A 25,588-nucleotide genomic window follows, 5' to 3' on the forward strand; every position below is an offset into this window, starting at 1 on the left:
GGAGCTCCGAGTCTGATGGAGAGGCTCTACCCATCCTCGAGCAGCACAAAGCGCAATGGGAGAGACACACAGACAACATGGCAAGGCCCGAGGGCCCCAGAGCCACACTCCTGACTCCTGTCTCAGGAACGGGGACAGATGGGCCAAGGATATGCTTATCCCTTTAGCAAGCCTGGGATGTGCTTGGAGCACATTTTGCTGTTTGTAGGATTCCCACTGTATTGGGAGGCAAAGGAGTCTTAGGAAAGTCCCAGAGCTGGGAGGTCTGAGCGGCTGAGGGGCCTCAGCTGTTGTTTAACCCATTTGGCCTACTTCCCACCTGAATTCAATCAAGCCACTAAGTCCCTGGCCCCAGTCTTCACGGTCCTCAGGGTCTGGGAGGATGTGGCATGTTCATGGCCTGGTTGTCACACAGCCTGTGTTTGCGCCCTAGCTCTGAGCCTGCAGATGAGGACCACAATACCCACCCCAGGATCCCCGCGTGCTGGGCTGTGGGAGGATCAAGTGTGACAAGGCTGCAAAGAGCTCAGTGCAGGGCTGGCTCTTGGAGACGCTCTTCACACAGGGCCGTTGTGGCTGTTGTTAGTGTTATGCCTGCCGAGGGTCCCAGCACTGGCCTGCCTGGGGCTGATGTGGGCTCAGCAGGAGCTCGGAGAGGAGGTCGTTACCCGAGGGACAGGCTGTATGCAACAGTGGGCACACGCAGCCCTGTGTTTGAATCCCGGCTCTGCCATTGATTTGGGCACAGGGCTTTGTGCCTTTGTGCCTTGGCTTCTTCATATAAAGCAGGAAAATCCCCAGCTCACAGGCCTTTGGGGAGGGTCACACAGGGTCCTGGCCAATCTCTCTGGGCCTCAGTTGACCCATCTGTAAAACTGGGGCAATAATAGCCAGTTCTAGGGTGGTAGTGTGGATTCCATGAGGTAATTGATGAGGACACTGAGCAGGAAGCATGAGGGGACCCTTATGTGGTCCCTGAAAGCTAAGGAGTTGGTCCTCGGGCGGTGCACAGGCACAAGAGTTCTGTGACTCTGTCTCCACTGGAAAGGATATTTCTATATGTGTAGATGGTGGAGACTTCAATGGAAGGTGGTGTGGAGCCCCAGCCCCACTCACTGTCTTACTGTGGCCAGCCACGTGTCTCCCACCTGTCTAACAGGAGTGATCTTTCACACCCTGCTGTCTGCACAGGGCCGCTGGGAGCCGCCGTGGCACACTGAGGATGGAGGTGGTCGGGTGCACAGCTCAGCCCTGTGGAGGCGTGGACCTGCCACGTGCTGCCGGGGTTCCTCCTCAGGGCTACCCCGAGAACTCTGCCTCTTTGGTCACTAGTCGAGGGGCCTCCACTGCAGTAATGGGACAATCAGCTTGGCTTTCTGAAGGTCACAGCTGCTCCACTCTCTAAAGACATCAGTTACCATTATCTTTTGCTTAAAAATAACCTCATGTTCCCTCCTGATTCTGGGATCCATCTCCCACTAAGCTTTGGCACATCTGTTTTGTTCTTTGGCTGGCACTCTTGCCCCCAACCCCTCACACCCCAGCTTTCCTGTGGGGTGAAGCTTGGGGGCCCTGGGTCTATGGACTGACACCCAAGCTCCCCCAGAGCCACCATGAGTGACGGCCTGCTGCTCTCAGCCGAGTGCATGCTATGTGCCAGGCACTTTACCAAGAGCCCCTTGGCTGTTTTATTTGCTCGATCTGTCCGCTTATTATTAGCCCTATTTTGCAGAGAGGTATCCGATGACCAAAGCTCACAGTTTTTTGGCATAGTCGTTTCTGAGCAGATTTCTTTTCTTCTTCTTTTTTTTTTTTGAGATGTTGTCTCTGTTACCCAGGGTGGAGTTCAGTGGCACGATCTTGGCTCACTGTAGCCTCTGCCTCCCGGGTTCAAGTGATTCTCCTGCCTCAGCCTCCTAAGTAGCTGGGACTACAGGTGCATACCACCACACCTGGCTAGTTTTTGTATTTTTAGTAGAGACAGGGTTTCACTGTGTTGGCCAGGCTGGTCTCAAACTCCTGACCTCAGGCAATCTACCTGTCTCAGCCTCCCAAAGTGGTGGGATTATAGGTATGAGCCACCACGACCGGTCAGATTCCTTTTTTTTTAAAAAAAACCTTTCCCAATGCTATATTTCTTCTGTGATGACAAAAGCATTTTCATCTTCATGTACATTTTGGTGTCCGACCCCACTTCCGTGAGGTCTGCGGTTCTCCAGGTAACAGATGACGAAATGAAACCCAGAGGGGCAAAGGGCCTTGCCCAAGATCCCCCAGTGACGGAGCTGGGGCTGGGGCCACGTGTTCTGGCCTTGGGACAGTGGCTTTCCCACCTCAGGCTTCAAGCGGCATCTCATAGCCCAGTTGAATGGGCCCCACGAGTGCCCTGGCCCTTGTGGGACCTGTCCCTCCAGACGATGCGACTCAGCTTTTTGTCCCCAAGTTTTCAGTCCAAGGCATTTCCCGCGGGCTTAGGAAGGAAAGGAGCTCCTGGACTCTGGGCCAGCTGCGCCCCCTACTGGAAGATCTCGGGCTGCACGTGAACTCAGATTTGGGGTGAGGGACTCTGAGGCCCCAACAATCTCTGTTTCATTCGTGAGGATGCTGAGGGCCTGAGTCAGGACTTGGCTCTGGGTCTTCTCTTTTCCAGTAAGAAACAGGTCACTTGTGATGGCTCGGCTGGGTGCGGTGGCTCACACCTGTAACCCTGGCACTTTGGGAGGCGGTGGCAGGAGGATCACTTGAGCCCAGGAGCTCAAGACCAGCCTGGGCAACATAACAAGACTCCATCTCCACAAAAAAAATTAAAAAATAGCTGGGTGTGATGGTTCATGCCTGTAGTCCCAGCTACCCGGGAGGCTGAGATGGGAGGATCACTTGAGCCCAGGAGTTTGAGGCCACAGTGAGCTGTGATTGCACCACTGCACTCCAGCCTGGGTGAGACAATGAGACCCTGTCTCTAGAAAAAAAAAAAACATTGCCAGGGAGGCCCAGAATGAGAGCTGGGACCATACAAAAGCAGTGCTGGGAGCAAAAGGAAGTGAGTGGGCCCATGCGCAGCTGACGTGTTTCTTGTGTTTTCCCCATTTTCTCAGGCCCTCCTTGCCCTACGAGGGGGAAGATGTATTATCATCTTCGTTTCATGGTTGAGGAAGTAGAGCTGGAGCCCCAGGGCCCCCACGTTCTCCCTGACCCCGCCTCACCCCACCTGTGTTCAGAAATTGGGTCTGAGGCTGGAAGTCTGGTAGGCTTGGCCTCAGGGCCTGGGCTCACCGGCTGCCGCTTGGCCAGCAGGGGCAGAGAGGAACCTGCTCTACGAGGATGCGCACAGGGCTGGGGCCCCTCGGCAGGCGGAGGACCTAGGCTGGAGCTCCAGTGAGTTCGAGAGCTACAGCGAGGACTCAGGGGAGGAGGCCAAGCCGGAGGTCGAGCCCACCAAGCACCGAGTGTCCTTCCAGCCCAAGGTGAGGGGACCGGGGGTGTCTCTCACTTCACTCAGGGCATGGAGACCCCTTCAGGGAGGGAGGGAGCAGGGTGGTGAGGGCCAGGCCCAGGACTCACGTCTGGGTCCCAGGGATTCCCAGGAATGTGTGGTGAGAGGGGAGCCAGAAGCCCAGGTCATCCTGAAACAGGAGGTGGCCCACAGACATTGCTGTTGGCAGCCGTAAGCCCGGGATGGGCATGGCTGGTACCTGGCACAGGTGCTCCCCCTATCCCCTTGCTATAGCAGACCTGGTCGATTGATCCTTATGCTCACGGGCTCAGACTGGGCTTCAGAGTCCTCTCAACGCCGCACTCCAGGTAGCCCAGCAACTTGCTTAGAGGTGGAGCCGGGATCAGATCCACTTGCTCTCCCCGCCCTCTGGGACTGATGCTTGGGGACAGTCCAGGCCTCAGCCCGCACAGTCCTCTCTGCTCTGGGGAGTGGACAGTGGGGGCTGCTGTGGCTCAGCCAGAGCGACATGGAAGGCTTCTCTCCGGGGCCTCATACAGTGCCATCCATGCATTCGGCTTTCCTGGTGTTTCTGCCTGGAGCAGTGGCCATTCTGCTTATTTCCTGGAGGGGAGCCCCTGAGGCTGCGAGGAGGACAGGTCATCTGGTTCCTCCTTTCCCATGGCACCCATGCTCCTTCCCTGTGTTCTGCAGAAGCCACCAAGAGGCAGTGTCTGTCCGTGCTGAGATTTGCAGTTTCATGGGGACAGCTTCTTATAGGCCCTGACTAAGCAGAGGGGATGGGGCCCCTCTGCTCCTTTTATTTTTATTTTTATTATTTATTCTTTTGAGACAGAGTCTCACTCTTTCACCCAGGATGGAATACAGTGGCATTATCTCGGCTCACTGCAACTACTGCTTCCCAGGTTCAAGCAATTTTCTGCCTCAGCCTCCTGGGTAGCTGGGATTGTAGGCATGCACCATCATGCCTGGCTAATTTTTATATTTTTGTAGAGATGGAGTTTCGCCAGGTTGCCCAGGCTGGTCTCAAACTCCTGGCCTCAAGTGATCCACCTGCCTCGGCCTCCCAAAGTGCTGGGATTACAGGTGTGAGCCACCGTGCCCAGCCTCAAGCTCCTTTTAAAAGATGTAGCAGGGCAGGAGAGCTCCACCTGGGGCCATTCCTGCATGGGCAGGGTAGGGACAAGAGAGGGGACTTTCCTGGTGCTTCCCACCTTTTCTGGGTTTGGAGATCCACTCTGGGAGAGACATGCTGGCCGGAGGAACACCAACACCTGAGTCCTCAGGCAGCCATTCTTCAGACCAAGATGGGCTCCCTGAGTCCTGAGCAAGCCTGGGACTTTCCAGGGATGGGCCTCCAAGCCTGGGCTGTGGGAAACAGCCTTAATGTCTTGCTAGCCAAAAAGCGAAGCATTTACAACACCTACTGTCTGCCTAGTCCATTTCTTCAGTTGTGGGATGAGATACATTGGAAAAGGAAGACCTGATCTGTACTCAGTGAACCTTTACGGTCCACAGGAGACACTGAATGGGAAACAGTTTGTCAAAAATGAAGACAAAATGCTGGTCATCATGATCAGTGTGGTACAATTTTCAAAAATAAACTATCATGCCCTTCAAAACAAAATGAAGACAAAAATGCCTTTATATAAACTTGAGCCTGTGTCCAGCCTGGCTGTGTGCCTGATAGGGGTAGGGACTGATGTGACCAATCAGAGGAGGCCTCTGAGAGTGGTGAGTTGGAGCTGGGCTTAGGAGCCAGAGGAGATGGGACAGGTGATCCAGCCTGCAGGAGCAGCCTAGGCAGAAGCCCAGGAATAGCTTGTTGCTGCTTCCTGCAGTTCAGAAGGGGCAGCATGCACTGCTTTAGGGAAGGGGGCTTTGGTTATGAAGCCCCCACTCCCCCCAGTAGCCTCTCCCTATGGCAGGACCGGAGTGTCCCAGCCCTGCTCTGGGCAGTGACCAGTTTGGGACTCTCGAGTCCTGGCCTAGCCTTTTAGCCTCAGCCTCTGGCGTTCCTTCTTTCCCATGGTAGCCCTGGCCCTCTTGCTGGGACTGGGAGGATACCATGCGTTTCTCTCAGAGGGAAGGAGGGATGACGATGCTGAATTCAGGCTTTCCAGTGGTGGTCCTCATTCTTCCACAGGCATCAGAATCACATGGGTAACTGGTTGAATCACAGATGCCAGGGCCTCACCAGGTACTCTGATTCAGAGGTTGGGTGGGGCCCGATAATCTGCCTTTTAAGCAGCTCTCTGCCCCCAGCGGGTACAAGGGGTTCACAGAGTACTCCAAGAAATGCTGGGCCATGCTCACCATGGCCTGGCCCTGGGAATGGGGCCTCTGGGGGCTGCCTGTGAGCTTGTGTCCCTCACACTCTCAAGCTGGAGGCTTTGGACCCTTCCTCAGCAGACAAACTATATGGCACAGTTGTTAGGATTTCTAACCATTTGGAGTTTTTCTCTGGCCATGACCAAGGCCCACCTGCTCCCTGATCAGCAGGCTCCTAGGGAGACAGGAGGTTGTGGAGGGCTTTTCCTCAGGTACCCACTTCTGCCAGGGACTCTACTGAGCCTGCCTGTGGTGCTTCACCCTCCTGAGCCGCTTGGGGGCGCACTTGCTCACCCGCTGGCATTGCAGCAGCTGCATGTTTTAGAGCCACTGCTGCTTGGCTGTGTGTTATATGTGCTGCGGGCATAGGACAGCAGGGATCTGGGGATGTGTTTTGTCCTGTTCTTGGAGTCTGACCATTGCCAGGCACCCTGCCCAGCTGCAAGAGAACTAATGGAACCCCTTCTTCAGATATCCGTAGAGGCCATCCCTAGGCAGGTGGACTCTTGCCAAAAAAAGTGACCATGGGATATGTAGAAGGGCACGGACCCAAGTGGAAGCAACTACCTCATCCTGTTATGTGAACAAGTGGTCCTGCTGGTGCCAATCTGGGGTCTGTGGGTTTTTTTTTTTTTTTTTCCCAGTTGTGGGATGGATTGCATTGAACTGTTCCACCCTCCAGCAGTGACCTCTTTGAAATCAAGGTCTCTGATCCAGCTGGACGGGGACTGGGCAGAACTTGTGGATTCATTACAGAAATGCCAGCCCTGGCCTAGCCTGCTCCACCCCCTGCTCTGATCTGGCCAACTCAGCAAGTGGCCTCTGATCCTGACATTTCCTTGTTCTTCTGACCCTGAAAGAAGGGAGGGAGCACCAGAAGACCCAGGGACTTTCTGATTTTATTGTGTGAAACTATTTTATAGATGAACATGACTCAGGTCAAACCCCAAACTCCCCAGTTTTTTGGGAGTCTGGGTAGGTCTCAGAGAGACCCCTGTCTTGCATACTTCTTTGCATGACAATAGTGAACATTTGCCTAGAATGGTGCACTTTACAAAGCAGTGCCATTTACCCTAAGTGGTACCCTAAGTGGTCAGTATTATTGTTGCTAAGATTCTCATTTTGTTGATCAGAAAACCTGTGTGAAGCTCAGAGAGATTTAAATGATGTAGAATGCAACATCACATTTGCCTCATCTGTCTGTATGTCCATCCATCCATCCATCCATCCATCCATCCATCCATCCATCCATCTATCCATCCATCCACTCATCCATTCACCCACCCAACAAATATTGAGCACTTGCAATTTGAAAGATAATAATGGCTTCCATTTTTTGAATACTTAATAAGCTCTCGGCTCTCAGCTTTGCATGTACATTTCATTTTCTCAACAACCCTATGCAGAGGCTATTATTATGGCCACTTTACCAGTGAGGAAGTTGCAACTCAGAGAGGTAGAGACTTTTCCAACTAGTAAGCAGGGAGCCATGATTTAAAGTAGGCCTACCTGCCTCTTAATCCTTGTATCTGCTTTTCTAGAAATAGCACCTGTCTTGGTCTTTTGTGCACTTTACCAAATATCACTGTTGCTCATATGGTTCATGCACTTGAATATCTATCTGTTCTTCTGTCCATCCACCTGTTCTCCCATCTGTTTGTCCATCCATCCATCCTCCAGATAGTCTGTAAGCTGAGCATCCATTCTTCCATCCAGTTGCCCATCCCCCTCCCTCCCTTTACCTTTCACTCATCCTCCCTCCATTCATCCTCCAGCAGTGTGCCAGAGGCAGCTAGTGTCAGCTCACAAGAACTCAGGAACCAGTTATGAGCATCTCTTTACAAATTCCCATTCAGTGATGTCAATTTGATAGCTTGAAATTGGTGGAAGTATTCACACCATGGAAATGCTTCAAAGCAGGGCCCTTTTCCTGGAGAACTGGTTGTTAAATATTTGCCAGCACAGCACTGCCTGAATCCATTCTCCTATCCATCTATCCATCCATCCTCTTATTCCTTCATCTGACTCTCTCTTCATCCATCCATCTGTCCATTTGCCCAGCTATATAGTCACCTAACCAAATTTATCCATTTGCTCATCCATCTGTTTATCTGTCCATCCATTCATTCATCCATTTATTTATCCATCCATCCCTCCCTCTATGAGCCTGTTCATCTACCCATCCACCTGCCTGTCTGTTGCCCATCCATCTGCCAAACCCTCCCTCTACCCATCCATTCATCTTTCTGTGGATTTGCCCACTTATCCATTTATCCCCCGACCTCATTCCATCCATCCATCCACCTGCCATCTGTCCATGTCACAAACTTACCAAGAAGCTCCTATGTTACAAGCCCTGTGCTGGGCCACAGGGCTGGGGAGAAGACACAGTCCTTGCCCTCAGAACATTTTCCCATTTCCCTAAGATAGGAGGCCTGGGTTTGGTCCCCTCCCACCTCTCCACCCCAGCAGCCCAGATTCCCTGCTGCAGAGACCCGGCCCCCAGCTGCCTGGCGTGATGGGGTTGGACACAGCTGGAGCAGATTCCAAGCAGGATCTGGCTGGACTGCTGCCTGGGACCTGGGGTGCCGCATCCCGCCTGCCCGAGCTGTCCATCCGCACTTTACCTGAGTCTCCTTTCTCCCCTGTTGTCTGTGTTTTGTCTCCTCCCTGTCCCGCCTGCTCCTCTCACCTGCTCTCCTTCTGCCTGGCCGCTTGGGGCTCCAGCTTTCTCCAGACCTGACTAGGCTAAAGGAGAGATACGCCAGGACTAAGAGAGACATCTTGGCTTTGAGAGTTGGGGGGAGAGACATGCAGGAGCTGAAGCACAAGTACGATTGTAAGGTATTGTCTGTCTGTCTTCTCAAGTCCTGGATGGGAGCTGTTTCCAGCTGCAGCTACCTCCAGGGGCCTTTCCTGCTGCCCTGGTACCATGAAGCCTCCCAGGCCCACTCTGAGTCCCAGGGCTGTCCTGAGACCTGGACCCTGGCCACCCTCACGTCTGTGCTGGAACTGGCAGATGCCTTAAGCCACGTGTTCCCTTCCATGTTCTCGCCCCTATCTTTCTCCCCACCCGCAAGTGAAACCCTGATAGTTCACAAGAATTCCCAGGAGGGTTTTCAAACTTTAGGACCCTTGGAATCACCTGGGGTGCTGTGTTAAAAATGCAGGTTCCTGAGCTCCAGCCCCAAGGGTGCCACTTCTGTAGGTCTGGGACGAGGCTCAGAAATCTGCACATTTCATAATCTGCACAGTTGGGGTTACACGTTGAAAAACGTGAATGTTGGTGACATTGGATGTTCCTATCTCTCCACACTGTTCAGAGGAATCCAGGATAAGGAAGTGTGTAGGAGAAATCACAGTACTTTCTTAAACTTTTGGATAATGATGGTGTCGACAACAGTAGCTTCCCTTAACTGAGCACCAGCTGTGTGTCTTGGCTGAAGGCATGGACTGTCGAGGTCTGTGGGCCTGGTTTGAATTCCAATCTCACCACTTCCTCATGGTGTGATCCTGAGCAGGCCCCTTGGCCTCTCTGAGCCTTGGTTTCCTTGCCTTTGAAATGGGGGCATTCACAGTACCGGCCCCCAGGGTGGCTGTGAGGGTGGATGGTCAGGCCTGTTGGGTGTGTGGTGCTGTGCTGGGTCTGGGAGCTCAGTGGACAGTGGCTGTTGTTATCTACGCACCTGACTGCCCTGTCCTTGTGGCACTCTGGGCAGTAGCTACCTTTCTGCATCTTTTAGTGTCAAGTAACCGACTAGTGGCCACACCAGTGGTCAGGTAGACCAGAGCTGGGATTCCAACTCGGGTCTGCGGCGTGCCGGAGCCCAAACGTCCTCCATCCTGCAGTGCTGCCCACTTTATTGGAATGTGAAGCCTTCCAGGAGGAGGAGAGCAGACCCTTTACAGTTTACGAGACCTTTCACAGATACCCCCGAGAGGGCTGTAACCCAGGGTGGGGGTGGCTCTAACCTCTCAGGAAGCCAAGGCTGAGAGAGGGGCCCGGAGCTAGTGAAGGGCAGAGTCTAAGACCGGGCATTTCGCCTGGTGTGGCCACACACTGTGGGAAGGGGTGGATTTGGCAGGTTTACTCAGGGACACTTTCTAGGGTGTTGGCCTGTTCTTTTTTGCCCAGGAAAATGCCAGGAGAATGGCCTCAGATGATACCCTGAAAGACCACTTTGTGGGGCTCACGACAGCACCATTGATGGCTTTCTGCCAGGACAGAAACTGGATTCTGGAACAGAGGTTTCGGGTCTCTGAGGGTGTAACCCCTCCTCCCGCTCCCCCAACAAGAAGATGAGCGTCTGTGCCATCCATTTCATTAGATTCTCAAAGGCTCTGTGACCACTCCGCCTGCCCAACCCTAGAAAAGGCCAAGCACAACTGCTCTAGGATTGTCCTGTAGAAATGCAGGGCAGGCAGGGAACTTCCTTCTTTTTCCCTGCTGCTGGTTCCTTCCAGAAAGTCAGCCTCGTTCCTTAAAAGCCATCACCCCTGCTTCCCCGTGCACAGCACCTGGTGGCTTTTCAGCAACCCTTCCTTGCCCAGACCCCCAAGAGGTACTTGGATACTTAAGTGGGGACCAAGGGGTTATTGGAGGTGATAGAGCGGAGACCAGAGACACCCCCCACAGATTAGTGCTCCCCACCTTCAGTAGAGAGTTTTAGGAAGGAGAAGGTTTTCTTAGGACTGCACTGTCCATTATGATAGCCATGTGGCTCTTTAAATGGAAATTAACTAAAATTAAATATATTTAGAAATTTGGGTCCTTCCTCGCACCAGCACATTTCAAGTGCTCCATGGTCACATGTGGCCTGTGGCTTCCATTTTGGACAGGGCACATACAGGTGTTTCTGTCATGGCAGAGCCTTCTCTCGGCTGGTGCTGCTGTGTGTTGGAGAAGATGCAGGGGCCGGGGCTGGGGCTTGGGAGGACAAAGGACTGGCTGAGGGGACAGCAGCTCTGTCTCAGGCCTGGGCTCCCCCATCGCCCCGGATGCCCACTTCTCCCTCCTGGGCACACGCTCTCCTTACTTCTCACATTCTGCTTAGCTTGCTACGCTCATGTCCATGGATCCCCTCCCCACCGCCAGGGAAAGCTGCCTCTTCTTTCTGGCAACTTCAGCCTTTTCTCCTTTTCCCAGACAGTGGCTCAGTAAGAAACCTGACTGTTTTGGGGGAGGCAAGGGACGGGTCCCTCACCTGGGTTTGGCTGATGGGATGGGGGTGTGCACACACCTCCTTTAGTTGCTCCTAAGGTCATGTTCAACATCGTGGAGTGCATTTTGCTGCTCAGGGAGCTTTCCCAGACCCGGAATGTTTCGTGCTCACAGACCCTGACAAGGATAGGTATTGTTGTTCCTCAGTTTTGCCTGGGGAAATGGAGGTTCAGTGACGTTCAGTGACATGCCCAGAGTCATGCCACTGGGGGGTGGCCCAGGGCTCCAGGTCTCCAGCACCCCTTGCCACACTCCTCGCCAGGTCACATCATCTCCTGGATTTGAAATCTGTTCACATAGTCTGTCCCGAAGGGAACAAAATCAGTTATGGCCCCCTCTTGCCCATAAAGAGGGAGATCCCTGGGCATGAACGCACCTTCTCACCCCCACTGGTGTCCTTGGCCTCTGCTCACTGACCTGGGAGGGAAGGGTCTGGGTGGTTCTGACCTCTGCAGGCTGAGGCCCGGGGAGGCGGGTGGCCCTCGGTGGCAGGCATCCCAGGCCGTCCTTTCCCTGATGAGCCTCTCTACCTTTGCTCAGATGACCCAGCTCATGAAGGCCGCCAAAAGCGGGACCAAGGATGGGCTGGAGAAGACACGGATGGCCGTCATGCGCAAAGTCTCCTTCCTGCACAGGAAGGACGTCCTCGGTGAGGCGCTGCCCGAGCGGGAGGGTCTGGTGCCCAGCTCTGGGCTGCGGGTCGGGAGGGTGGGATTTTGCTTTACACCCCAGTGGTCATGCTGGGTGGGTACCACTTGGCGTATGGCTTCCTCTGGCGGTGGGGGTTGGGGGCTGAGTCCCAAATATCCTGGTAGGTCCCAGTGTGCCTCCCCTCCCTCTGGCAGGCATGGCCTGTCTCTTCTGGGAGAGCTGGGCCTCTCCCTTCAGCGTCCCTGTTGCTTTTGTCACAGCCGTCTTGGCCTCCTGCCCCCTACGCTGTCTGGCTCACCTGTCCTCATCTTTTTTGTTCCTGTTCCCTCCTTCCTTTATCCATCCACCCGTCTCTCCAACCAGCTGACATTTACTGAATCCTACTAAGCGCCACAGCCAGCGCTGCATGCAGGGACCCGGGGTGCATGTATCAGCAGTGCCTCCGGGGCCAGCTGGTAGCACAGCGTGGGAGACAGACACAGACGTGGGAAATGACAGGACAGGTTGACAAGTGGTCCACTGGGGTGCCCTGGGGGCATGGAGAAAATGAGGATGGACTTGGGGATGGAAGATCAGGGAAGGAGGAGGCACAGGTCACCAGGTGGAGCAGAGTGGGTGCTCTGGGAAGAGGAGCAAGTGGGTGTGCAGAGCCTCGGATGTGGGAAAGTACGAGATGTTCCAGAGGTGCTCCTAGTCAGCACCAATTGAGTATTTATTGTGTGCCAGGTGCTCTCCTATGAGCCTGCAGTTCCTCACTTAATCCTTATCCTCACCACACAAGGTGCAGAGAACTCTCACAATCCCATGCAGCAGATGAGGGAATAGGCACAGAGGGGTTGTGACAGGGCTGAGGACACACAGGCCTGGAAGGGATAGAGGAGGCCTCAGGTGGCGGGAGTGAGGGCAGGCGTGATAGGTTAGGGTCTGGTCAGTACAGGCTCTGTCAGCCTTGCTGGGCATTTGCCTTTGGTTTTAAGGACGCTGGAAGGTCAGTAGAAGGTTTTACACAGAAGTGTCCCATGGTTAGATTTCAATTGGTTATTCATGCGACAAGTTTTATTAAGCATTTACTATGTGCTAGGAACTGTCCTAAAGCCTTGGGACACAGCTGTGAACATGAGTCCTGCCCCTGTTCCCCCGAAGCCCCCTTCAGGTGCCTACCCTCGCTCCTGGTCCCCACCAGGCTCTGGTCCATTCCCCCAGAGAATGTCTAGGTCAGGGCCCCTGATGTGTTCCCAGGCATTGGTGGGACAGGGCCAAGTGAGACCAGCCCCTGCTGCTCACCTCACATCTTTGGAGGCGACAGACAAGGAGACAAAGAATCCCAGTACAGTGGGATCACAGCTGATGGAATTCTGGGGGTGCCAGTTCTCCTTGGAAGGACGTAGGCTTTGTCTGCTGCCCGTCCTCAGCACATGGCCTGGTGCAGCGGAAGGAACACAGGCCTCAAGCCAGGCAGAACTTTGAGAGCCTGTGTCCTCCTGGAAAATGTTGTAGTTTCACCTCCCTGTGCCTCGGTTTCCTCATCTGTACAGTGGCGTGGCTGTCTCTCTTGTAGGGCTGTGGTGAGGATGTCCGAGGTAGTACGAGGACAGAGAGAGTCCTGTGTAGCAGACGTTATTCTTGGTGGGCAGTCAGTCCCTTAGTGGAGGCGTTTGGTGCAAGGACGGCCTCATGCTGGCTTGCTCAGACCCTGGCTCTGTGGCCTTCTGGCCGTGTCACCTTGCACTTTTTCCCCTCTTGGGGCAGCAGGCTGTAAATGGGTTTTCATCTGTAAAATGGGTTGAGCCCCACCCGTGTACTTGGTGCGGTGATAAACCAGGTAGGTGTGTGCAGGCCTGGTACAGGTGGGTGCTCAGTGATTGTCCATGTTCCCTCTGCTTTTCGGGGAGCACTGACCCTTGATGAGGGAGGGAGCAGGCCAAGTGGCCATTCTAAACTCATTGAGATGGTCCTAAGAAAGGACAGCGTGGCCAGGCCAGCTGGCTGGGAGCTCTTCCTGGGTCACTCTCCCAACCCCAGGCTGGCCAGGGCTCTCCTCAGGCCTCCCCACCCCGCCCATGAGCCCAGCGCCTTCCTGAAGTGACCCTCCCCGCAGAGGCGATATTAATAGCCGTGGCAGGGCTCGGATCACAGGCCAAGAATGTTACCCAGCAGCTCGTGGGGGAAGAGGAAGCTGCGAGGCCGGCTGGGGTGGGTGCGGAGTGATGCCCGGGGCGTGATGTGGGCCCGGCAGGAGGGCCTGCACCACCCCCACCCCAACGCTGTCATCCGCTGTCCCTCCTCCTCCTCCTCCTCTGTCTCCTGCTCAGGTAAGGGCCTACTGGGGTATCCCTGCCCCCTCCCACCCCTGGGATCGCTGCCGCTTCTTCTTTCCTCCCCAGCTTCCTCACAGCTCCCATTCACTGCTGCCCACAGCCGCCGCTGGAGTCAGAGCCCCTCAGCAGCTGGGGTCCCATCTCCCAGCACCTGTACCTTGCTCTGGTGGAGGCTGGAACCCTCTCTGGAGCCTCCCTCACTGTCTGACCTCCTCCCACTCTCAGAGGCCTGGGCCTTTGTCCATCTCATTCTGTCCTCCGTCCGAGGTCCAGCTCCACTCATGCCCAGGATTCCCTGTCAGACTCCCGTTGAACTTTTTCCCTTTAGCTCTGCATTTTTCATTTAGAAATGAAAGTGCCAAACCACGCTGCCCTGTTCTTCTTGGGGCTTATTTTCTTCCCCGTTTTAGACTTCCAGAAGAAAACTATTTTTAGTTCCTACTGATGGGGACACGGGCGACTGGCCTTCGCCAGGCCCGAGCGGGCGGGCCTGAGCAGGGACAGTGGCTTCTGGCAGCGTGGATGCCAAGAGCCCAGGCCCCGCAGGATGTGGCTTTGGTTTCTGCCTGTTTACCCTCTCGCTCACTCACTCACAATTGTTCACTGATGGACTGTTCCAGGCCCTGGGACGTAGCAGGGAACTCCTGAGAAGGAGCAACCGGGCGGCTGTAACCCCACGGGGCCCCAGGAGCTGCTCGTGCCCTAGGACCCGGGTCCAAGGCTGGTCTAGGAGGGCTCTCAGCTCCTGAGGCCTGAGAAGGGTGTGCTGTCCCTGCCTTAGCTTTGTCATCAGCCCGTCTGACTTTCCAGGTGACTCGGAGGAGGAGGATATGGGGCTCCTGGAGGTCAGCGTTTCGGACATCAAGCCCCCAGCCCCAGAGCTGGGCCCCATGCCAGAGGGCCTGAGCCCTCAGCAGGTCTGTGGGGGAGTGGGGCAGGTGGAGGTCTGCAGGGGCAGGGGTGGCTTGGGGCTTCCAGCCTGTTCTCTGGGGCCCTGCTGGTCTGGATCTCACAGGGGATGTGATGACTGGGGGCTCTTGGCAGAGCCCAGCTGGGCAGGGGCCTCCTGGGTTCTCTCCTCAGCCACTGCACAGGCTTCCCACTTTCTACCCCATGTGCTCTGTGCTGTTGGTTTTAGGGGTGGGCTCCCAGCATCTAGAGTGCTTGCCTCCTCCCACTCCATGCCACGCAGAGCTGTCCTGTTGGCTGTTTCTGACTAAGGTGTCATTTGAAGAATGAGATGGGAAAACAGATTCAGGGGAGGCTGCAGGTGTGTAGGTGCCCAGCCCCTGCCATCTGTCCACTGGTCCTCACCCTGGGCCTCAGTGCTGCCACGAGCTCCCACCAGGAACTGAGGCTCTTTAAGAATGGCTTCCTTGGCCGGGTGCAGTGGCTCACGCCTGTAACCCCAACACTTTGGGAGGGTGAGATGGGTGGATCAACTGAGGTCAGGAATTCGAGACCATCCTGGCCAACATGGTGAAACCCCGTCTCTAATAAAAATACAAAAAAAAAAAAAAAAAAAAAAAATTAGATGGGCATGGTGGTGCATGCTTGTAGTCTCAGCTATTCAGGAAGTTGACGCAGGAGAATCACTTGAACCCAGAAGGCAAAGGTTGCAGTGAGCCGAGATCGCACCACTGCACTCCAGCCTGGCGACAGAGGGAGCGAGACTCCATCTCAAAAAAAAAAAAAAGGCTTTCTTATTGTAGAGCATCATGCTGAGGCTGGGCGGCTTTGCTCTGGGATCTCAGCCCAGTCACGTTTTCCCTTCGCTATCTGCGTTTTGCCAGCTGTGAAACAGGGTGCGAGATCCCTGGTTCCTCTGGCTGTGAGGCCACTGAGCGGGATGTGTCAGGGCAGATAGCTCAATGGAAGGGATTTCCCATTTTTTTGGTCAGCAGAAAATCCTGACGCTTGGCCCTTTTTGAAAATCAGGAAGATAGAGCCACCAGGCTCCTGCTGGCAGCAGCTGGCCAGAGCAGAGCTGGGGCAGGCAGCTCCCTTCTCAGGACACTTACTCTCCCATTCATGGCAGTCCACCTGCCTCCCTCATGGATGGTACCTGCCCGGCCCAGCATGGCATTTGAGATGGCGAAGCCCCAGCTATGAGAGCCCGAGAGACCAGACCTGCAGCTCAAAATCCGGGCCTCCCACTCCTGCTCGTGCTGCCCGGGACTCTGTCCTCCTGGTGCTGCCCCTGGGCCTTTCCCCTGCAGCCCTGTGCAATTTCTGGATCAGGCAATGTCAGTTACTCTGGGCCAGCAGCTCTCAACCAAGGGTGATTTTTGCCCCCCAGGAGATATTTGGCAACATCTGAAGACAATTTTGGTTGTCATCACTTGGGTTGCTACTGGCATCTGATGGGTAGAGGCCAGGGAAGCTGCTGAACATCCTGCAAGGCATGGGACAGCCCCACCACGGGGAGTTACACGGCCCCAAATGTCCTTGTGCTCTGCTCTGGGTGCTGCTTGAATACCTGGGAATTGTTGGCAATGGATCGACAATGGGGCAGGGGTCTTGCCATCTGCTGAGACTGTGTGGCCAGGCCATGGTCAGGCCTGGCTGCAGGCAGGGCAGTAGAAGATGGGAGAAGAGCCTGCTGGAGGCAGGAGGAGGCAGCAGAGGGAGTAGGGCAGGGGATCGGGGTTCTAGTGACAGTGGGCTCCTGATGGACACTCGGGACAGCTGTGGGGGTAGAGCGGGGGGTCAGTCACCTCCCAACCTGAGATCGCGAGGGATGGGCTCCCCCTTGGACCCCTCTCACATGTGACACCTGTGAGCACTGTCCTAACTGTCCTGTTGTCCCAGGCTGCACAATAGAGCCACCCGGGAAGATTTCAAAATCCCTGATATCCAGGTTGCACCTCATTCGGAGGACAGTAGAACTTCAGAAGGTCTGGGGTGGGAGCCAGGTGACTGTGTTGGAAAGATCCCCAGCTGAGGGAGGTGCAAGCCACACCACGCTCGATGGGGTGCTGCAGGCTGAGGGGTTGTGGTCCCCTCCGTGGACCAGGCTTCTGGAGGGATTAGGGTGATGGTGGGAGGGAAAGGAGAAGGGACTGGGGATGTTTAGCCGGAAGCAGAGACCACCCATGCGGGGGGACAGTACCCCAAGGCCTGTCTTGTGGAAGAGGGATAGCTCAAGGATTTCATTCACAAGTGAAGGGAGCTGAGATTCAGTTCACGATAATGCTAAGACAGAATTTTCTTTTCTTTTTTCTTTTTTTCTGAGATGAAGTCTTGCTCTGTTGCCCAGGCTGGAGTGCAGTGGCACGATGTCGGCTCACTGCAACCTCTGCCTCCCAGGTTCCAGCAATTCTCTTGCCTCAGCCTCCCAAGCAGCTAGGACTATAGGCATGCGCCACCACACCCAGCTGATTTTTGTATTTTTACTAGAGACGGGGTTTCACCATGTCGGCCAGGCTGGTCTTGAACTCCTGACTTCAGGTGATTTGCCCATCTCTGCCTCCCAAAGTGCTGGGATTATAGGCATGAGCCACCTCGCCCGGCCTAGAATTTTCTATTAGAGTTGTCCAAAGATGGAGGTGGTCACCTGCCACCATGGAGGAGCGTGGTGATTACCCCACCCCCAGATGTATGTGCGTAGAGGGGCTTTCCCTGGGATGTGCCCTTCCGCCTCCATTCTGCAGCCTGGGCAATAGGGCATTTCTTTTGGGTTGGCAGGGGCTCTGGAAGGAAGAGCAGCCACCAGGCCCAGTGGTCCCAGGTGGGACTGGGAGGGATGGGTTTCTCTGTCCTGTAGTCATCAGCTCCCCTTCCTGTCACCTGGGCCACAGCAGGCACTGGCCCTGTGCAGCAGGTGTCATGTGCACTGACTGTGCTTTTCGGCCCGAGCAGGTGGTCCGGAGGCACATCCTGGGCTCCATCGTGCAGAGCGAAGGCAGCTACGTGGAGTCTCTGAAGCGGATACTACAGGTGCGACTTCAGGGAGTTCTCAAGGGTCTCTGGGGAGAAGCAGGGAGGGCCCTGGAGGGTTACTTTACATGGAGTGTTTGGGGACTGTGGGCAGTTTTGAGGGGACAGGACCATAAGCCAGCACTGCTTTATGGGGACAGACAGTAGAACCTCCAAATGTAGGCAGCAAGAATCCCTGGTGCCCTGGTGTTCACGGGAGTGTCTTCTTTCTGAACAAAATGGGATTCTTTGAAATGACTCCTGGAGAGCTGAGGGCATATACCCCCATTTATGTCTGGAAGGGACTGTGTCCTTCCTGACACTCTGGGAGCCCCTGGGGCTTGGACCATGTCTTCCCATCCTCCTGAGATCCTTAGGTGGGAAAATGTGTAGGATGGAGTCCTCCTTCTTGCATCAGGAGGGGTAGGATCGAGTCCTCTTTATTGCATCAGGAGGCCCAGGGATTGCTGATTGGATGCTTGCATGAAGTGACTAGTATGTGCCAACCTGAGAATCCCTGAGACAGTGTTTGAATCCCTGAGACAGTGACTTTTCTGGGATGTTGTGGGCTACCAGAGTAAGACCCCCGGGGCAGGGAATTGTTGCTCATGATACCCTCTCTTTCCCTCTCCAGTTTGGATCCTCAGAGAGAGATCCTAGGCGTCAGGCAGGTAGAGATGAACATATCACCTGTCTCTGACAAAGCTGGTTGGAGAGTGACGCTGGGTGTGGGAGCCAAGGGAGCTTGTAGTGACCTTACCACTCACGGGCTCAGTGACAGGCAGAGCTTTGCCCTCAGGCCGGCCTCCAAGGAGCTCCTTGCCGGCAGATGGCACATAAAAGACCCTCTTCCTCCCACCCAATTTAACACAGAAGCATGGGGGTGTTGTGGGTGGCCAGTGAGGCCAAGGTGTTATGTTGATGGAGATCCTTCCAGAAGGACACATGACTGAGGGATGAGTGCCTCCACCCGCGCCACAGGAAGGACCATTCATGGTTGGCTGAGTTCTGCACGAAGGCAGGTAGGGAGAGAGGCTGCGGCCTGGCCTGTGGCCTCACCCCGCCCTCCCCGGCAGGACTACCGCAACCCCCTGATGGAGATGGAGCCCAAGGCACTGAGTGCCCGCAAGTGCCAGGTGGTGTTCTTCCGCGTGAAGGAGATCCTGCACTGCCACTCCATGTTCCAGATCGCCCTGTCCTCCCGCGTGGCTGAGTGGGATTCCACCGAGAAGATCGGGGACCTCTTCGTGGCCTCGGTAAGTGTCCCCCAAACTTTTCCCCCAGCCCACCAAGGTAAAACGACAACCAGTCTGACCCCGGGGCCATGCAGTCCAGTCTCCTGCCTCTGCCTGCTCTCCTTGTTCAAGTCAGTGGGATTAGAGGGTGGCAGGGTCTCTGAGTCTTCCGGACCTGATCTAGGGGTGAGTGTGACACCTTGAAGTGGCCAGGATGTCCTCGGTTATACCTGGCAGGCCATGGTGCTGCCGGAGCCAGGTGGCTGTCCTGGTTCCTCCTGGGTGGCAGCGCCCCTGGCCTCCCAGTCACTGTGGGCAGCCACCTGGCCGGTTGCAAGCTCCCTTACCGAGCACTTGAGGGGTGACAAGCCAGTGTGAAATGCTGTGAAAGACCACAACTTTGGCCCCGAGAGGACGTGCCGCAGTGCTGGGGAAGGGGCACTGGCTCATGATCCGGGGGACCTGGTTGTGGTCCCAGCTCACTTCTGCAACCTAGGGCAGGTCCAGGGCCCACGCTGGGCCCAGGCTTCCCATCTGTGGAATGAGGGGTGCACTGGATTTCTGGCTGTTCTGGCTGAAGTCTGAGGGTCATGGGGTGAGGGAAGGTCACATTGGTAGCACTCTGCTTTGATGTGTTTTAGGTGATAAGGTTTTGCTAAAAGAAAAAAACTTTTTTTTTTGAAAGCCATAGTGCTCAATAGAGTCACTAAATAGGTCCGACGTTCCAGGTGTATGTCAAGGGGCTCTGGTGAGAGGGATGGTCTGGGCCGACCATCCCTCCCTCGGCAACTCAACTCTGGGCACACTGCCTGGTGAGAGGCCAGGAGCACTCTCCTTAAAGGCGGAGGGCCAGGGGCATTCGCTTTCATGAATGAATGCAGTAGAATGGGTGTTGCCCCCACCCTCCCCCCACCCCTCTCCTCTCTCCCCACCTCTCCTCCCTCCACCTGTGGGCTTGGGCTGCTGCACTGGGGATGGAGACCTGGGAGGTGAAGGCCCCCTGGGCTCTCCCATGGCACCACCCCATCCCACCTGTGACCTCAGGCCGGCCTCTCTACCTCTCTGAGCCCCATGTCCTCACCCCAGTGAGGGTGATGGGTTTGCACAGCTCGAGGCACTAAGGGAGCATGGGGTGAGTGCAGGCTGCCCTTCCGCTCCCTGCACTGAGATAGCCTCCCTGGCCCATACTTGCCTCGTTTCCTTCCGCTCCCTGCACTGAGGCGGCCTCCCTGGCCCACACCGGCCTCGTTTCAGTTTTCCAAGTCCATGGTGCTAGACGTGTACAGTGACTATGTGAACAACTTCACCAGCGCCATGTCCATCATCAAGAAGGCCTGCCTCACCAAGCCTGCCTTCCTCGAGTTCCTCAAGGTGGGCCTCCACGGTGGTACCGGGCCTGGTCGGGGTGGGCAGGGAGATTGCTCAGGCGGGAGGGAGCATTCTGGCCCCAGCTTTGGGTATGACATCGTAGCTTTGGCCTGGACACCTCCCTTCTTCCTTTTGGGGCAGCCCAGTCCCATGGGAGGAAAATCATTCCCTCCTGCCCCTGGGAGGAGGGTAGCCAAGTGTCTCTAAGCAGTTGGGATCCTGGAGCTTTGGCAGGGTGGAGGGGAGACCTGTGTCATCTCGCTGAGCCTTTGCCTCCTGTGCCCTGGTGAGTGCGTGGGTCCACCTGGCTGGCCCTGTGGCGGGCTGTGGCTCCAGGGTTGCTAAGCTGGTTCCTTTTCCTCATTTATGAAAGGGTGAGAAAATTCCTTAAAGGAGTATCTTGGGCATTGCGTGGGAGAGTAAAGGTTAAAGGCTTCGAAAACTTCAGAGTTCTCATGTGCTGCTGTGCCCAGGCTCCGCTGATTTCTCTGGGAGTGTAGTCTGGTGAGTCAGAGCCCCTGCCGGCAGGGAGCCTGCTGGCTGGCAGAGGATGCAGCTGGGCTAGGTGCCAGGAGATGCACACATGTGCAGGCAGCCCAGGTTAGATGCCGCGGCCTCGGTGGAGGAACCCACTGTCTGCATCGAAAAGAACAGGGGATCAGGAGGAGCTGCCATCTGACATGGGCCCTGGTGGGGAATGGTGGGATTGTGCCAGGTAGAAGACAGAGGAGAGGCTATATCAGGTGTAAGGATAGTGGGGCAAAGGTCAGAGGCAGGAGGAGAGGGGTGGGAAGGTCTGTTTGGATTCTGGGAGCACTGATGTCTGTTGGGGAGTCCCAGGAGAGAAGGCCTGAGTGTGCACACTGAGAGGCAGCTGAGTTCAGTTTGGGTGGTTCTAGACCTCCAGGCTCAGGGCCTAGGATGTAATATTTCAGGCAATGGGGAGCCATTGAAGGATTTTGAGCTGGGGCAGATGGAAGTGGAGGCAGGTGGAGAAACTGTGGGATTGCAGCATATGGGGGCCAGGACCAGGTAACAGGTGTGTGGATGGAGTAGGGGGCAGATGCAAGAGACAGGACAGAAGGCCCCCCCTCTGCCCTGCCCCTTATCCTAGCCCAAACCTGTCTGCGTTTAGTTTAAGTGGGGGGAATGGTTGCCTTGGCCACTTCTAGAAGTCTGATGTCTTGAATAAATTGCCGAGTTTCCCAGTCATGCCTTTAGTCCAGAGACCTTAAGATGACTGCTTTAGTCTCCTGAGGGTGTGGGGCCATGCAGGGGCACTGGTGGTGGGAGGGATCCCTGGCCGCGGAACCAGGGACCTCTGTCAGCTCTTCTTGCAAGCCCAGGGATGGGCAGGGTCTTAGGGCCTGGGGAGAGGACCCCAGAATGGGGACAGTGTCTGGACTCTGGGGCACTGGGCCCTCTCTGCAGGGAGTCAGCGAATGACGGAAACTTGTCTCCACCAGCGACGGCAGGTGTGCAGCCCAGACCGTGTCACCCTCTACGGGCTGATGGTCAAGCCCATCCAGAGGTTCCCACAGTTCATCCTTCTGCTTCAGGTACCGCTCGGGATTCCAGCAGCCTCGACCCACAGGGTTTGCCTGTGGGCTGGGAGGCGACTCCTGGGGTGGGGGGGAGGAGGTCCGGGCTCTTGTCCATGATCCACAACCCACCCAACCTGCTGTGGGACTCTGGCCTCATCTTTCTCCACTTCTAGAGTGACACTGATCATAACTCACAGCTCAGTTGGCACACCCCTCTGTGGGGAATGCCGAGAGGCTGCTGGTGGCCTGAGCCTAGGTTGCAGGAAGGGAATGAAGGCACAGGGAATCCCAGGACCCACGGGGCTCCTGGCATGGAGATGTCCAGTAAACGTGCTGAGCTTGGCCAGTTCAGATTCCAGCTGCAGAACAGGGGATGCCTAAGGGACGTTAGCCCCACACAGGGTCCTGGAGAGCCTGGGACACTGTCCCAACTGCTAAGGGTCCTTGGGCAGGGGCTGGTCCTCATCAGGGAGCTGAGAGGGTGGTTACCAGACTGAGGGGTCTGGTGGCATATTCCTCTCCACTCTCAGTGCTGCCGGGCTGTGGGAGTAGGCTCTTATGTAACCATACCATTTATCAATTGGTCAGTGATTGATCTATACATTTATTTACCATCACAACCATTTCTAAGTGTACAGTTCAGTGCATTCACATTGTTCTGCAACCATCACCACCACCCATGCCAGAACTTTCTCATTATCCCAAACCGAAACTGTGTGCCCATTTAACAACTCCCGATTCTCCCTTCCCACAGCCTCTGGCAACCACCATTCTACCCTGTGTCTCTATGACTCTGACTGCTCTAGGAGAACACGTATACGTGGAATCACACAATGTTTTTCTTTTCTTGACTGGTTTGTTTTCCTTAGCATAAGATCCTCAAGATTCATCCGTGTCCTAGCACGTGTCTGATTTTCCCTCCTTTTCAAGGCTGAATGATATGCCATTGTATGGAGAGACCACATTTTGTTTACCCATTCGTCTGTCAATGGACATTTTTGCCTCCACATTTTGGCGACTGTGGCTAATGCTGCTATGAACATGGCTGGATAAATATCTGTTTGAGAGCCTGCTTTCAGTTCATTTGAGTCTATTCCTAGAAAGATCCATGCTTTTGTTTTCTTTTTCATTCATTAGCTGTATCTTGAGGTCTTGCTCTGCATCTGGTGCCATGTGTCCTGGCCTCAGGCCGGGCCCTTTGCAGACCGAGTGTGTGTAGTGGGGTGCGCAGGGTGAGGCTTTGCCCCAGGCCGGGGTAGAGTTGGTCATGGGTGGGCTGCTCAGTCTCGGCTCTGGCCCGGCAGGACATGCTGAAGAACACCCCCAGGGGCCACCCGGACAGGCTGTCGCTGCAGCTGGCCCTCACGGAGCTGGAGACGCTGGCAGAGAAGCTGAACGAGCAGAAGCGTCTGGCTGACCAGGTGGCTGAGATCCAGCAGCTGACCAAGAGCGTCAGCGACCGCAGCAGCCTCAATAAGGTGAACCGGTCCTCCCACCTGCCTGCCCTCACCTGCCTGCCCTCACCTGCGCTCCTGCCCATGCCCCTGACTCACGCCACCCACTAGGTGGCAGTGTTCTCTGAGGGAGGGGAGGCCTCGCTCTTCCAGGCCCCTAGACGTGACCTTGAGGATTGGATCCTCAGCGGGACCTCCACGTTCATTCCTATTCATGTTATTTTAGGATAAAAGTTCATTTTGCGCATCAGTGTGATTTCCAGTAAAGACTCCAGAAATCAAAGCCTAGTTAAATGAGCAGGCTCTGGAGTCAGAATCTGGGTTTAAATCCAGATTTTGCCACAGGTGCTTGCTGTGTGCCCTCAAGGGAATCACCCACCCTCTCTGAACCTCACTTCTTCCCTTTGAAACGAGGAGCATTTAATAGCACCAGAGCCCCAGGGCTGCTGCAGTGAAAGAGGGAGCTAGCAAAGCAGCTTCCTGACTGTCCTTAACACAAGAAGAAAGATGAAAAGTCCATACCACGTTTTGGGGTTGCCCCTTAGGAACATGCTATTAAAAAAAAAAAAATTGGGCCGGGTATGGTGGCTCATACCTGTAATCTCAGCACTTTGGGAGGCTGAGGCAGGCAGATCACCTGAGGTCAGGAGTTCAAGACCAGCCTGGCCAACATGGTGAAACCTTGTCTCTACTAAAAAATACAAAAAGTGGCTTCAGGCTTGGTGCTGCGCCGCAATCCCATTTCGGGGAGGCTGAGGTAGGAGGGCTCAACTGAACTCAGGAGGCAGAGGTTGCAGTGAGCCGAGATTGTGCCACTGCACTCCAGCCTGGGTGATAGAGCAAAACACTATGTTTCCAAAGGAAAAAAAAAAAAAAAAAAGACTTGCAAATGAGTCCACAGAGGAGCCTGTTTTTAAAGCACGAGGTCACCCCACAGAGTCACCTGTTGGTCACTGGAGTCCCTCTTCTTCCCTCTCAGCATATGACATGAACTGCCTGGTGCTGTGCTGGGGTCTCTGGGAGGTCCCACACCCCGGCCCCCCTGCTCACCTACTGGAGGGTTGGGGAGGGCTGGGATAGTTCAGGCTGGGGTGCCCAGGCCCTGGGCACATTGCAGGACTGTTCTTTGGAGAAGGGATACTGTGTGAGGTCATAGGGAGAGGTTCAAATCTTCTGGAGAATAGACTGGGAGCCTCTTGGCTCTGTGGGGTCCTAGAAGCGGAACTAAGGCCTGTGGCTGGCCGTTTCCGGGAGGGAGGTTTTAGCAGCATGGGGAAGACCTTTCTAAGAGTCCAGGAAGGAGTGCCCAGAGGGACGGTGGCCCTTTCCGTGTGCCCTGCACTTTACAGTGTAGAGTGCTGTCTAACTTGCATCAGCCTCTTTGCTCTCCACCCCATGGCTGTGAAGTGGGGTGGGGACAAGTCCTCCTGTAGGATCCCCTGCAGTGCCGAGCTTCAGGCAACCCGCATCTTCGGACTCTCCTGCTTCGGGCTAAATTGAGGTTGCAGGTTGTGTTGTGGCCCACACAGTATTTTATCCTGTTTAATTTAATATTCATTTTCATTTTATTTTGAAACAGGACCTCATGCTGTTGCCCAGGCTGGAGTACAGTGGTGCAATAATGGCTCACTACAGCCTTGAGCTCCTGGGCTCAAGTGAGCCTCCTGCCTCAGCCTCTCAAGTAGCTGGGACTACAAGTATGAGCGACCACATCCAGCTAATTAAATTTTTTTTTTTAATAGAGATGGGGTCTCACTATGTTGCCCAGGCTGGTCTCAAACTCCTGGGATCAAGTGATCCTCCTGCCTCAGCCTCCCAAAGTGTTGGGATTACAGGCATGAGCCACTGCGCCTGGCCCATACGGTATTTTTAAGAACATGGCAGTAGTTGCCAACATTTAAAAATTGGGAGGGATCGTATAAAATTCAGACTTGTGGGTCTCCTTGGAGGGTAGGAAGAGCTGGCTCACTGGCCCACCTTCCCACGCAGCACCAGCCCCCTGAGTGACAGGTGACCTCTTCCCCTTGGTCCCCACCCACCTTTCCCACTGATGTTACCTGCTGGCCTCTAAGGCATCTGAGTTCACTTTACCTA

The 25,588-nt window shown here is 55.1% G+C and overlaps 1 protein-coding gene across 13 annotated transcripts in view; it reads left to right on the forward strand.

The window, feature by feature from the left end:
• ARHGEF10L (Rho guanine nucleotide exchange factor 10 like) overlaps nucleotides 1-25,588 on the forward strand; it is a 178,794-nt gene that overhangs the window by 84,789 nt on the left and 68,417 nt on the right. For 5 of the 13 annotated variants that reach the window (XM_021936647.2, XM_021936646.2, XM_021936668.2 and 2 more), the window contains 9 exons: nucleotides 3,292-3,464; nucleotides 8,513-8,629; nucleotides 11,547-11,655; nucleotides 14,786-14,892; nucleotides 17,837-17,914; nucleotides 18,970-19,149; nucleotides 20,383-20,499; nucleotides 21,963-22,055; nucleotides 23,345-23,518. In XM_021936647.2, the coding sequence (XP_021792339.2) occupies nucleotides 3,292-3,464; nucleotides 8,513-8,629; nucleotides 11,547-11,655; nucleotides 14,786-14,892; nucleotides 17,837-17,914; nucleotides 18,970-19,149; nucleotides 20,383-20,499; nucleotides 21,963-22,055; nucleotides 23,345-23,518 (1,148 nt within the window). Of the gene's footprint in view, nucleotides 1-3,291; nucleotides 3,465-8,512; nucleotides 8,630-10,103; nucleotides 11,137-11,546; nucleotides 11,656-11,724; nucleotides 13,970-14,785; nucleotides 14,893-17,836; nucleotides 17,915-18,969; nucleotides 19,150-20,382; nucleotides 20,500-21,962; nucleotides 22,056-23,344; nucleotides 23,519-25,588 lie in introns of those variants that run through there. The other 8 variants (XM_021936648.2, XM_021936650.2, XM_021936660.2 and 5 more) reach the window with 5 other exon arrangements.

This window comes from Papio anubis, chromosome 1, assembly GCF_008728515.1.
Source record: "Papio anubis isolate 15944 chromosome 1, Panubis1.0, whole genome shotgun sequence".
Taxonomy (NCBI): domain Eukaryota; kingdom Metazoa; phylum Chordata; class Mammalia; order Primates; family Cercopithecidae; genus Papio; species Papio anubis.